Source organism: Bubalus kerabau, chromosome 13 (genome assembly GCF_029407905.1).
Source record: "Bubalus kerabau isolate K-KA32 ecotype Philippines breed swamp buffalo chromosome 13, PCC_UOA_SB_1v2, whole genome shotgun sequence".
NCBI classification, from domain to species: domain Eukaryota; kingdom Metazoa; phylum Chordata; class Mammalia; order Artiodactyla; family Bovidae; genus Bubalus; species Bubalus kerabau.
The window spans coordinates 20,270,097-20,283,802 of NC_073636.1; the positions used below are offsets into that span (position 1 = coordinate 20,270,097).

The 13,706-nt window shown below is 43.4% G+C and overlaps 1 protein-coding gene across 8 annotated transcripts in view; it reads left to right on the plus strand.

Moving 5' to 3' along the window:
• Positions 1-237: 237 nt before the first annotated feature.
• Positions 238-13,706, plus strand: part of ITGB1 (integrin subunit beta 1) — a 43,575-nt gene continuing 30,106 nt past the window's right edge. The window contains exons 1-2 of one of the 8 annotated variants that reach the window (XM_055543748.1): positions 777-1,011; positions 10,565-10,590. Coding sequence is in view for 3 of the 8 variants with exons in the window: in XM_055543742.1 (XP_055399717.1) it covers positions 10,651-10,782 (132 nt within the window). In the remaining 5 variants the exon portion in view is untranslated. Of the gene's footprint in view, positions 315-371; positions 475-776; positions 1,012-1,316; positions 1,525-10,564; positions 10,591-10,634; positions 10,802-13,706 lie in introns of those variants that run through there. The other 7 variants (XM_055543750.1, XM_055543746.1, XM_055543745.1 and 4 more) reach the window with 7 other exon arrangements.

The following is a 13,706-nucleotide window of genomic DNA, read 5'->3' on the forward strand; positions in this document are numbered from 1 at the left end:
TTTAGCTGCCTCTTCTCCAGCCTCCCTGTCCACCTACTAAAAAAAGTAAGGATGAACAGAAACTGTATCAAGGATGAACTTTTCCTTCTCCTCCCTGTTCCCCATAAATGGACCTCCAGATGAACCTAACAAAAGCTGCTCCTCAACTCACCAGTTTTTCCTCTACAACTTTCTTCGTCTTTCCTGGCACCCGTCTCCCCTTAAGTCTTCCCCTCTCTCAAAGACGTAAGCAAATCCTCCCACCAGAAAAATATCGGCTTTAGCTACTTCCCTTCCAAAGGGAAACGTTTTTGGCCCCACGAAACTTTAACAAGGTGAGTGACTTAAGTGTCCCCGATCTGTCTGAGCCGGCTCCTGGGAGGCAGGGCTTCCAGGGTTCAAACCCGGGCAGTCCTGGGCCGGCCAGGCGGCCGGCCGGACACACATGGGGCTTTGGAGAAGCAGCGCTTAAGGCAGGCCGAGAAGGATATTAAGGTGAGCACGGCCAGGCAAAATCCTCCCACTCTCCCTCGGCTGCAAAGGAAGGAGGCGCCGCAGGGGTTGCGGCGGAGCCCGTGGCCCAGCAGGGCCGCTCCTTTGTCCCGGCGGCCCCCGCCCCTCGCACGGCCCGCGCCGCCGTCCCCCTGCCCCTCCCCCTCTCAGTCCCCCTCCCCCTCTCAGTCCCCCTCCCCCCCTCAGTCCTCCTCTCCTCCCTGTCCCTGTCCCCCTCCCCCTCCCACCGCGGGCGCGGCTGACGCGGCCCGAGAGGAATGCGCTTCCGGAGGGCGAGAGCCGCGGCGGAGGCCTGAGGAGCGGGATCGCAGCGCCAGGGAGGCGGTGCCCCGGGGGTCGTTTCCTGCCGGGAGGCGGCCCCGCGCCGCCGAGTCTCCTCCTCCCGCCCGCGAGGAGGAGGAGCCGCCGCCGCCGCCGCCGCGCCCGAGCCCGGGAGGCCACGCCAGCTCGGGACAGGCCGAGCGGGAACCGCGGAGCACAGGCCGAGCCGACCGCGCGGGCCGGACGCCGCGGGAGAAGGTGGGCCTGGGCGGCCGGCCGGGAGGGCGGGCGGCGGACTCGGTGCGCGGCCGGGCTCTCATGGAGGAGCAGGCGTGGGGGCCGCGGCCTCCGGGTGGATTCCAAGCCTTCGGGCGGGGGAGGAAGTCGGGCCGCGGCCGCCCCTGGACCTTCCCGGCAGGGGCGCTGTCCTCGCGGGGCCGCGGTCGCGGAGGCCCGGGAGTCTGACCCGCCGCTCGGACGCTGGGCTGGGCGCGAACCGGCTGGCTGGGTGCAGACGGGCCTCTGCGGACCTGCGTCCGGCAGCGGCCTCGGCTGCCGGGCCTCCACGTCGGGACCACTCACCCCGGCTCCAGCCCCGCGTCCCGGGCGTCGCCGGGCCGCTGCGCACCGGGGCGCCGGGTGGGCGCGTCCTGTGGGCCCTTCGCCTAATGCTGGGTGTGGGCGCCGCGACCGTGTCCAGTGCTCCTGCCCGGCCTATGCCTGATTCGTGCCGTTCCTGATGCTTCAGAACAAGTTGTATTTTTAAGAATGGTAGTATTTAATGCCTGAGTGATTTTTGTTTCACCAGTTTTGTGTTTTTGCGTGAAAACCTAGCGCTAGTCTTGTATGATCATTACTAGTAAATTACACTCTTTAAGGCTCCATTTCTTCCATCTGTAAAACGGGAACAGTATCTACCTATACTAATAATAAAGCTAGAAATTGTGAGGACAGTGAGGGCTATGCTTACCTCTATGCACTTTACCTTTATTTTGTCCTTTAATCCTGAAACTGATCCAAAGAGGTAGGTGTTGTATTTAATCCCTGTTTTACAAATGAAGAAACTGAGGCACAGGGAGCATAGGTGATCATCCAGTTGTGATGAGGATAACCCTTGCGGTCCAGCAACCCATGTTTGAACCACAGGTAACCTTGTATAAGTACAGTGTAGTGAAGAGAAAATGTAAGAGGGAAGACACTTAGCTCAATAAATATTAACTCCTTTTCCTTCCTTATTGATAAAGTAGAAGGACTTTAAAAAAAGATTTCACCATGTAATTGGTGACATTATCAGTAAGGTTTCTTTGAATCTGCGTTCCACATAAATATTAGCTGGGTAGAATTATTGTTATTTTTTATTGTTTTGATGGTACAATAATAACAAATGCTAACTGAATTTCTATTAGCAATTTTTCTTAAACGGAATCTAGACTTTGCAATATGTTGTGTATTAAACACTTTAGAAGTGGTGAAGGAACTTGACTTGCAAGTTACATATTCTGGATTTGTGGACATCAAGGCTCACAGGAGTCAGGGCTGGCTTAAGAGCCCTGCAGAGATGTTCACATTTGAAAATAATTTTAGTTCACTGATTAATAAATGAGGGACTGAAGATGATTAGCAAATAAATAGAAATCACATGAAACAAATCAATGTTTTAGTTAACAGGCATTTGAGGAGAAAGCAATTATACCCACCTTAGAATTCAGTATAAAATGGAAGATGTTATTAGAATGCTAGTTAAAAAGATGGGATGTGGTTAATACTTTGCTTCTGTAAATAGCAGACTCCAAATTGAGTCATCAGTGTTGATTTCACAGACTTAAAGTTTTTGTAATGTTGATTCTTTTTAAAAGAATGTTAAGTTCTGTATTGTTTTCTAATCCCCTCGCTATTCTGTGTGTGGAAAGTATAGGATCAGTAATATTGAATAAATCACTGGATTTAGGTGGCTTTCTCCTCAGCTTTCTGGTCAGGATATTTAAAAGCTGCCCCAAATTAGCATCATTGAATGAACATGCAGTCCTACACTGGGGTCGATAAATTCTTAACTCCTGGGGAAACTAGGGCATCTGGTTACTTTCTAAAATACTGAAAACTAACAGTTTCAGGTGGTGCTTGTTTTCATGGCATATGTGTGGGTGATTAGTTGTTCTTGACTACTCCGCTGGAGTGATGAGATGAAACACGAGATGGTAAAGTTTCAGAACTTTTGAGTTCTGCTAATTGATATTTCTGAACGTGTAACAAATTGAATTAGTATCAGAGAGGATTCATGTGGACTGATTACCCCACTCTGGAGGGTTAGGATCTGTCTGGTTGTCAGTGGAATCCTAGATTATATTGTGCAAATCTAAATATCTTTTCTTTGCGTGCGCAAGTCTATTCTGCCTGGTCATACGTTGTGGAGTTTTGTCCTTGTATGTTGTTATAGCAGAGGTGGGAGTCTTGGGGTCCAGAGGGTGGGCTGATAGGGGTAAGAGTCCAGAAGACTACCTTATTCTTCAGAACCCTGAAATGATAGCAGTATCTATAGCTGTAGAAAACTGAGAAAATTATATATCTAGGTTACAGGAGTTGCAGTGCAGAAAACCTTCAGAACCGTAGCAGTCTTAGAATTTTCAATAGATAAGTGAAAAAGGTGGTATTTCTTGTTCTGGAGCTGCATGCAAAAGGAGCCAAGCTATACTTTGCAGGTTTCTCATCTTTAAATGTGACTAATTGTGAGACTTTTGCAGAGTTAAGTTTTATTTATAAAATAATACAGAAGCCAGCTACTTTTAAGCTTTAGTTTTGGTTTGTGGCTTTGGAAGATAAGGTTAACTATATTTAGCAATATGCTAAAGCATATGTACATCATCTGATCAAGAAATCTGTGTAAGTGACAGACTGTTTCAAATATACATAGTGCATGCATGTATAAACACAATTATTGGACTTGTCTCATTTTACAGTCTCCAAAGTGCAGCTTCCTGGACCCCAGGGATGTATAAAATAATTCACTGGATGTAGGAAGAAAATATTAGACTTACTATTTTTTAATAAAGCTTAAATGTATTATTATGATTTATAACATCTTACCACATTGCTGTAGAGTACATGTATTTTAATTTATAAATACATATTTTGGGGTACATGTATTCTCAAGTTTCTTTTTGTTTTTATTGTTAAATAGTAAAAGGAGTATTAAAAAGCTTTGGAGATCCTTGGCATGGGGGACGACCTGGGTGGGGCTACAAGAACTACTTATTTTGGAGGGTGGACAGGTCAGACTTGGTGTCTGAGGTAAGAGACAGGAACTGAAGTGGCCTAGGTGTCTGGTTAGGAGGTGGCTTGTCCGAGGTGGGAAGCGTGACCGCAAGGGGGTGCTGTGCTGCTGGCCGCCTGGAGGCAGGGGAATGCTGGACTCCTGCTGAGATGCCTGGAGTGTAGCTGACTGCAGACTGCGCGCTCACAACCGGCAGTCTGGTTGGGAGCCTACGATTTGGGAATTCTTAGTCTGTATAGCCTGACGCTCTGGGCTGCAGATGAAAATACTGGAGAGCGTGTAGAGTGAAAAGGTGCCGCCGAGGGGCCCTGGAAACACTTTCCCAGTCAAAGGCTGGGTGGAGGAAAAGGAATCTAGAAAAACCATTTCCCTCCTCAGTTTGTTTGAATTTCTGGTTCCTTCCTGTGGTAGCTTAGTGGGGGACTTGGATATGTTCAGGCTTTTCCTTTGATGAGCTTGTTTAAGGTGAAGAGAGAAGCATCTTTAGAGAAGCAGTTGATAAAGCAGAGACTTCTTGATTGGGAAACCTGGGTTTTGGGCAAGCTCGTTCTGAGCTCTGGGACGTTTGTTGGAACACCTCACCTGGAAAGGGCTCTGGTTTCTGTATCTACATAGTAGAGTGGTCTCTTGGTTTCTCCTTTCTATTGCCCTGTGAGCTGAAGGCCAGCTGCTGTGTGACCTGACTCTACAGAGGACAGGTCTTCCCTCTCCCATGAGCAGCCTTTCTCTTGTGCCCTCACCGCAGAGGGCATGTGGTGTGCTGAGTCATGGCTTTGAGAAAGCCTGCAAGTGCTGGCCAGGCAAGTCTCGTGCTCTTAGCTCTCTGTCAGGATGGAGCTCTGTTGTCAGTAACGATTTAATCCATTAGTGTGCTAAGTGCCACTTCCCTGAGCAGTGTGGTGCTTACTGGGTGTAGGGCAAGAGGCTGACCTGCACCTTGCAGCTGAGGAGACTGTCCAGTTGGCATGCGTTGTTTTCAATTTAGGGAAATGTGGCAAACACCACAGGATGTTTACACGGTGCACTGTACTAGGTGATTCTAATAGATTTTGAGAAAAAGATCAGCTTTGGCTTAACTGGTTTTCGAAGGCCGTGAGGAGCTTGGAATGGTACGACCAAAGAGACGAATATAAATGATGACGTGGTCAAAGGACAGTATAGTTAGAAGGTAGAATACCGTCTAATTTAGCAAATAAATATTGTTTGATTACTTTGATATATAATCATACATATATAAATATATATGCCTTTATCTAATACATATAAATAAAATGAAGGATATTTTAAATGAAGGCCTGGACTCTTGCCCTCTAACTCTTGTCTGGTGTGGTTCACAGACATAAATACAACTAGTTGTAATAGCAATTTGAATTAAACAACACTGTGTTACTGAGCATCACCGAAGGGTTGTCATTTGCTGTGCCAGACTCTATCAAGACTATATTTTGGGACACAAAAAAGTAGTAGTTAATGCTACTTATGGTGGTTGAAAAAATTAAAAAATTTTTTGAAATTTTGGTGAAAATTTTTTTCAAGTTTTTTGAAATAATTCTTATGGTGGTTGAAAAAATTAAGAATGATGAGGAAAAGTATTTAGATGTATGGAGGTCACATTTCCGTGTATAAATGTTATTGAATGAATACATAGGTAACTTAAGCTTTCATAGTCTTTGTAAAATTAAGAATAGTAATTTATTAGCTCTCCAGTATTTTAGTTTATTATTTATTTCAGATTGTAATTTCTTTCCTTCCCCAAAGGTGTAGTGTTGGGTCATATTTGATTATTGGAGGTGGAGATTGTAGTTTTAAAAGTTGCGTTTAGTATTATATTATTTTAGGAAAACACAACAGAAACAGTAAGGAGTGGACTTGTGCTTACTAAAGCAGTATGGGTTAAAAAGATTGAGAACCATTTATTAAGCAGTCACTCAGGTTCTAATGCTTAGAAGTCAGTGAATGAGTTGAAGAGCAAGAAGAAAATTCAGTAATCAAGTAAGCTGTGATTTATAGGTCCCTATAAAGATATTTGTTTTACATTCATGATCATATTTTATCCTTGTAACAGTTCTAAAGTAGATATTATTCCCAGCTTAGTGCTAAGTGAGAAATTGAGTTTTAACTATAGGTAAAATTTTTTTACCTATATTTACTATATATATATATTTAGAATATATTCAGCACAGTGTTTGTTTCAATCTAATACAGGGCAGAGGAGAGAGATGACAAAGCATATGGTCAAAATTTATTAAAGTTTTGACCAAGTAAGAATTTTGGAATGACTTACCTAAAAAGTAGATAAAATTATCCAAGGGAGCATAACTTAAAGTTCTCCTCGACTGAAATTACATGGAACATATATTACTCTCAAGCGCTTGTTGATCCCATTAGTTAAGGTGGTAAACTTGTTTTTGCTAGTTGTTTGTAAACTTGCCCCAAAATAAATTCTTCAACCAAAGCAGCTGCTCACTTACTCTTTTCCCTTCACAGAGAAAGGCAAAATCTACAGACATAGCCAAGTGTAAAGAAGGAACAGCTCGCTAGGCTACTTTGAAATATAGCAATTGCTGGGTAATGTCTTTTGAGTGGAAGGAGGACCTGGGAAGAGTTAAGTTCAGGCAACTTTTCATGCTCATTTTGGGTCAGCCCTTAATATTATGTCTTAATAGATTTATTTAGAGTGTTAAACTTTTGCTTGTTTATTTATTTGCGTGCACCAGGTCTTAGATGCGGTACGTGGCATCCTCAATCCTAGTTGCAGCATGCGGGGTCTTCAGCTGCTGCCAGTAGGGTCTAGTTCCCCCACCATGGATGGAACCCAGGCTCCCTGCATTGGAAGAGTGGAGTCTTAGCCACTGGACCACCAGGGAAATCCCTTGCTCATATTTTAAATCTTGTCCTTTTGCTTATTTTATGAGCTTTGAACTTACTTTATGCCCCTTCACCATTTTTTGGAATTTAATGCTTAATCTTTTTTTTTGGTCCTCATGTAAAGGCTATAACCTTTTTGGTGGGGGAGATGGTGGTGCTGATATACCAGTTATCTATTTACTGGGTCACTGTTGGCTATAATGTCATGCTTCTTATTGCCTTGGATTATTTTGAATTCTGCGTGCTCAAGCCTGCTCTTCCTGTTGTGTTGATTCTGTTCCTGTGTGTTTTGAGTTCTGCAGAGGATTTCAGCTTACATTTCCTCCCGTAGCTCTGTACACTTTTCCTCTAGTTTTGTGGTCTTACCGTGTTTGATTGCTACAAAACCTATTTGAGATTTTCTTAATTCCTTGAAGAGCATAATGAGTTCATTCTCCCTTTTTTTTTTTTTTCCAGAGAAGATTCTTAATTTTCTCTTTTTGTGCTGTAGAAATTTTTCGTAGTTCAGTTCCATGTCCTGACTTCCCCCCACTTCCATCTTTATCGTTGAAAGTATTTCCCAAGACAGTGCGTCCATTCTTTATCTTCCCCTTGCACCACAGGAGTGGGTGCTGATGATTGATCTTCCACTTTCTCATTTTCGTGGGGGGTCGGGTAGACACAGTTGGTTAGTTGCTCAGTCGTGTCTGACTCTTTCACAGCCCCATGGACTATAGCCCACCAGTCTCCTCTGTCCTTGGGATTTCCCAGGCAAGAATACTGGAGCGGGATGCCATTCCCTTCTTGGACAGATCTTCCTGACCCCGGGTTCAAACCTACCTCTCCCTCATTGCAGGCAGATTCTTTACTGCTGAGCCACCAGAGAAGCCCCAGAATAGACACAGTTTGTTCTGTTATTCTGTAATTTTCTTTAAGTATTGGCCCTGTTCTCAGGTTTCCAGTTGTTTTTTAAGCCTGTAGTTTTGGAGTAGTCAAACCTTTGTTGTTGGGACTCAACTCAGGCTGATAACCACCTTTGGGTAAGAAGGGGTTGGGACTCATAAAAAGCCTTTTTTTCTTCTGGGTGGGAGTTTTGAATTTTAGAAAGTTTTCTTTCTAAATAACTTCAGAATACGATCTATCCTCCACAGTGGGTGGACACAGACTTCAAAGGAAATGTTGCCTGTTTGCCTTGGAGTACTCAACCTCCTTTCTTTCCTGGTCCCTCTTTTTTTTTTTTTTTTCCCTCCTTCATCCTTTCTGCTAAGTTTTGTTAATCATTCGTTGTAGCTTATTATTTATTTGGGCCATAGACACCTCCAGGCTCACCACCACGCACCTCTTCCTGCCAGAGAGGGGGAAAATGTTGAGTTTTACTTGCTCTTCTCACAAGGGGAAAGCTGCTCTTGCTCTTGGTGAATTCATCCCCAGCTCTCTCCCTCGAGTCTGATGGTGTGAAGCAGAGCAGGCTCCTGTATGTTCTCCTGTCTGCTTGCTCTGTGTGGGGAGACGCAGGGTGAACTGCATGGTAGGAAAGCCTGAGGCTTTCCTCTTGGCTCTGTGTTCCTTTTCTGGACTGTGTTGATTTGTAAATATTAATGGGTTATTGGACTATTTTTTTTTTTCCTTTTAAACACAGATACAGAAAATAGCGGTGGTGGTACAGACTTGGGATGAATCTAACCTTATTCTATTTTCAGGAGAGGCTTATAATATACCTCAATGGAGGTATCTGAATCTTTTCCACCATTAAGGTGAAAAGATTTAAAATGTTAGGATATAAAAGAAGGAACCTTTCTTATTGGAAACCTACTTCTGTTGAAAGCTTGGGCTTTCGGTTCATGCCTGGGTTCATGTCCCAGGTTCGTCAGTTATATGTCTTGTACATGGTAGATGTGCAGTGGATATTTGACTTGGAAATCCAAGTTGTACTGAATAAAAATGTGCTCTTTGTGCAAAGATTTTATAGGAAGAAATCTTTTGTGGTTGACTTCTTTTTGTACTGTGTCCTTTGGGGCATAGATGGCCTCTGAGCATCCAATTTTAAAACTTAAATGTAACTCTCCATTTTTTAAAATTTTTCTCTAAAGCATAATTGTTTAATTTCTATAAAGTACATATAAAATTTCTAAAGATCTTATCTGTAAATGTAAAAAGAAATACCAAATGAGTTATTTGTCACATTGTTAAGAACATTAATAGATGCTTAGTATGTATTTAAAAGTTTGACTAGCTCATAAAACCACATTTAACCTTGATAAATAAAGATGAATTTACAGTGGAGATTAATTATGTACAGTTTTTGACAAAGGGAACAATTGCATGTTTCTAACTATCAAAATGATGTTTTGGAGCTATTTGAGGTAATTTATTGTTCAAAGGATGAATTATGACCCTTTGTGTGTGTGCTAAGTTGCTTCAGTCGTGTCCGACTCTATGCGACCCCATGGACTGTAACCCTCCAGGCTCCTCTGTCCATGGCATTCTCCAGGCAAGAATACTGGAGTGGGTTGCCATGCCCACTTCCAGGGGATCTTCCTCACCTAGGGATTGAACCCGTATCTCCTGCATTGCGGTTGGATTCTTTACCACTGAGCCATCAGGGAAGCCCTTATGACCCTTTAGTTAAAATTAAATGTAGTAAGAAAAGATATTTGGATGAAATGCTTTTGTAGGATGAGACCATAACCTGTCAGTATACTCATGAAATTTGACAATTAAAATAACTTCTGTTGGCCTCCAGTCATTTTGAAGGACTAAGAAATAAACTCAAAGAACATTTTAAGTCCTTTCCATTTCTGTTCTGTGAGTCAGTTCTAACAGTAGAAGGGTATTCTTTTATTTTTAAAATAGTGACTGAGTATGCCTTCAAAATATTGTAGTTTAGTGGAGCACAGACTCAGGTCACAGCTTCAGAATTCAGATGGTCTGGTTTCAGTTCTACCTGTGTGACTTTGGAGAAGTATTTGTGGTTTGGCTTCCTCATATATGAAACAAAGATAATATTGTTCCCAACCTCATGGAGTTGCTTAGAAGAGATAGCTGTTGTTATTTTTATTAGTTATTGTCATTTTTATAGTCATTTGCATGTGTTAGAATAAAAGTAAAAATAAAACTTTTTGTTACAAATTACCATAAATCATCAAAACTCAATTATCGTATCATTCTTGGGTGTGCCTGGTTGAGCCTTGTCTGCCTTCTAAGTGAACAGATCACCCTTGTATTTTATAGTTCTCAGTGGGCAGCAGTCTCTGAATGAACCAGACTGGTACACAGCCTCCTGGTCTAAGTTTCTGCTACAAGATGTCTTTTCAGGGCAGTTTCCTTCCTCCTCTTAGCCTCTCCTAGATTTGCTTCCCCATATAGAAGAAGAAACCTGAAGTCATTCTTCCTTATTTCTATTTTTATTAGGTATGTTACTCTCCACTTTGATCTTTTTTTAAGGTGATTCGTGATACTAACATTCAAAAATATCTGTGCTGTATTTAATGTGGTAGTAAAAAGCATTAAAGTTTTGATGCTTTTATTATTTTACATACAAATTGTTAGAAATATGATTGTTAGAAAGTAGAATAATCCTACTTAAATGTAGAACCTAAAATAATTATCAAATTTACTTAGCATAATAATTAGTATCTAATTAATAATTAGCACCTGATTAAGCCTTATTTTATTTTATTTTATTTTTTTTTACAGTATAGGACTTCCTGGTGGCTCAGTTGGTAAAGAATCCGCCTGCAATGCAGGAGACCCTGGGTGGGAAAGATCCCCTGGAGAAGGGAATGACAACCCACTCCAGTATTCTAGGCTGGGAAATCTCATGGACAGAGGAGCCTGGCGGGCTACAGACTATGGGGTCACAAGAACTGGACACAACTTATCGACTAAACCACCATCACCATATACAGTATCAGGTTTTGATATCATATCAAAGTAATGTGTTTATTTCTATAAAAAGTCAACATTAATCTGTTGTTTGCAGTTGTGTTTTTTTCTGTCTTTTCTTCTATATCTTGTGTTTCACCTAACATGGATCAATTCAGAGTTTTTGGTTAATTAGGATTGAAAAAAAAAAACCCAAACATTCAAACATAGTTACTTCTTTATTGAATCAAGTTGTTGCTGAGCTCCAGCTGTAATGTATAGTAATAATGATAACAAGTACCATCTAGGTATTGCTTGCAATGTGCCAGATGCTGTTTTCAATATTTTATATTTACAACTCATGTAAACTTCACATATCCCCCATAATGTAGAAACTATAGTGTCCATTTTAAAGATGAGGAAACCAAGGCACAGATTAAATAACTTGCCAGTGTCACCTGCTTAGTTAGGGGTTGATTAGAGGTTTGAGTCCAGGCACCTGACTCCACAGTCCACACTCTGAACGCTGAGCTATGCCTTAGCAAATGGTGGTGATCACTGCACTCTGCTTGGCTTTGTTTACTTTTCTGTGGATACCTCAGAATATCTGCAGTTATCTTTAGACTCTGTGTACTGGGCTAGGTACAGAGGACACACAGAACTGATTTCTAGAAGATGACAGTTCATAAGGCAGGTCAGTCATACACATCTGCAGTAGATGGGAAAGAGCTTTGTACGTCTTTAATTACTGAATCTTTTAAACAGAAGTTGTTTGTGTTTGTTTTAATATATGTATGTGTGCCTATATGTGACTCTCCTGGCCTAAATCCCCTTCCCAGTTCTTGCCATCATTGAGATCTCCAGAGTTAATGCAAGTGACGCTTCTCACACTGTTCTAGCAGTTTTCTTGCTCTTTTAACACCAGGGGGCTTTGAGCGCTGGACTAGAAACCTCTGTCCTCCTCACTTCTTTGGGCTTCCTCTGGTTCCTGTTGCTGCCTCTCGGAGCAGTTCTCTGACTCACTCTGGCTCTGTCTTTTCAACCCTGGGGCATCTCCAGCCAACCCTCTTGTCTGTCTGTGGGGAGAGAAGCTAGCAGCAGCCTTCTGGTGGGGTGTACTGTTGTTCTTGGAAGCCCCTTGGGGCAGACTTTTCCCCACTAGACTGAGGACTAGAACTGAGGCACGTCTTCCCAGTGACCGTTCTCTGGACACACTTTCCACAGTTGTCCCTCAGTATCCGAGGGGGATTGGTTCCAGGACACGCCTCCTCCCCAAGCAAATCCACAGATGCTCAAGTCTCTTTGAGAGGGTGTAGCTCTTTAGTGTAACCTATGCACATACTCACGTAGACTTTGTCACCTCCAGATGATGCCTGCTGCTGCTAAGTCGCTTCAGTTGTGTCCGACTCTGTGTGACCCCATAGACGGCAACCCTCTAGGCTCCTCTGTCCCTGGGATTCTCCAGGCAAGAGTACTGGAGTGGGTTGCCATTTCCTTCTCCAATGCATGAAAGTGAAAAGTGAAAGTGAAGTCGCTGAGTCTTGTCCGACTCTTAGCGACCCCATGGACTGCGGCCCACCAGGCTCCTCCGTCCATGGGATTTTCCAGGCAATGTAAATACTATGCAGAGTTGCCTGTGAGGGCACATTCAGGTTTTGCTTTGTGGAACTCTGCAGTTAAAAAAATTTATTTCCATCTGTTGGTTGAATCTGCTGATGGAATCCATGGATTCAGGGGTGAACTGTATACACTTCTCAAGACTTCTCAGGAAGGCCAAGCCCCTGGGCACCCCTGTGGTAGCTAAAGTGCCCTGGCCTTTTCTCTTCTTGGTTTGCATCTTCAGCACCTCTCATTCCCTGTCACCCTCTGAGTGAGCTGCCTGCGTGCCTGCTCTTGTCTCAGACTCTGCTTTGGGAACGGACCCCAGCCAACCCAGTTCCCATAGCTGTCTTCTCACCTCGACCTTTTACCCAAGACTGCCCACCCCTGAAATGTTACACCTGGCTCCTTAGCCCTTGCTCTCACCTGCACCCTGATGTCTAGGCCCTTGACTGTGGCCTTCTCTGTGTGTGTGTGTTCTCAGCACTGCCCCTTCCTCCTCTTGCGCTTGCTCTGTAAACAGTGGCATTAATTCCACAGTTTCAGATTGGAGTCTGAGGACCCATGGGAGGTTGTCTCAGCATTTGACTGTTTCTATAAGAATTTCTAAAAACTTTGGGGTTTTGTGCTAATAACTAGAATAATAACCAGTAAGTGGATGACCTTATAACTGAGTGTGTGTATGTAGTATTTCAGTGCCTATGTTTGTATTGCTTGTATATGTAAATAAATTTTGATTCATGATGTACAAGCACCTAGAGTGTGAGGCATTTTATATCTAGCTGAAAGTTGGCTTGTGTATACTTACGTGGGTTAAAAATTGTAATCCCTAGGGTATCTATACTTTCTTGGGCTTCTAAATAATGTCCAAGAAAAATGACATAAAACAACATATTTCAGCATAAGTTTTCAGCACTGATTTTGTCCCAAGCACTTCAGGTCCTGTCCCTGAAGACACAGGAAAGATTGTGTCCTTGGCACTTAGAACCCATCAGGGCAGATTACTACCAGGTAGTTTCAGGTGAGATGAGTGTTAGATGTGCCTTTATAGATCAGGGTGTCCAGTACCTGCTGGGCCTCAGCACTGCTCCATAATCCTGTTGCAGCGTCTTGATTTTCTTCCGTCTGCCATCCCGCTCCCCTTTTCTCCCAGCACCTGTCCTTGCTTCCTGTTTCGGGAAGAAACCATAAGCTGTCATGCCTGAACTCGCCCAGCTTCTCACCTGCTGCCCTGACTTAGAGAAAGCTGCCGCACATCTCCTCAGGGAGGTGGGCCCCTTGTGCTCCATCCCTCTTTACTCCAAGGAGCCTGGCTCTGGCACTCTTTCCCTTCTTCCCTTACGCCTGCCTTCAGCTCTCCTCTCTGCCTAAGTAT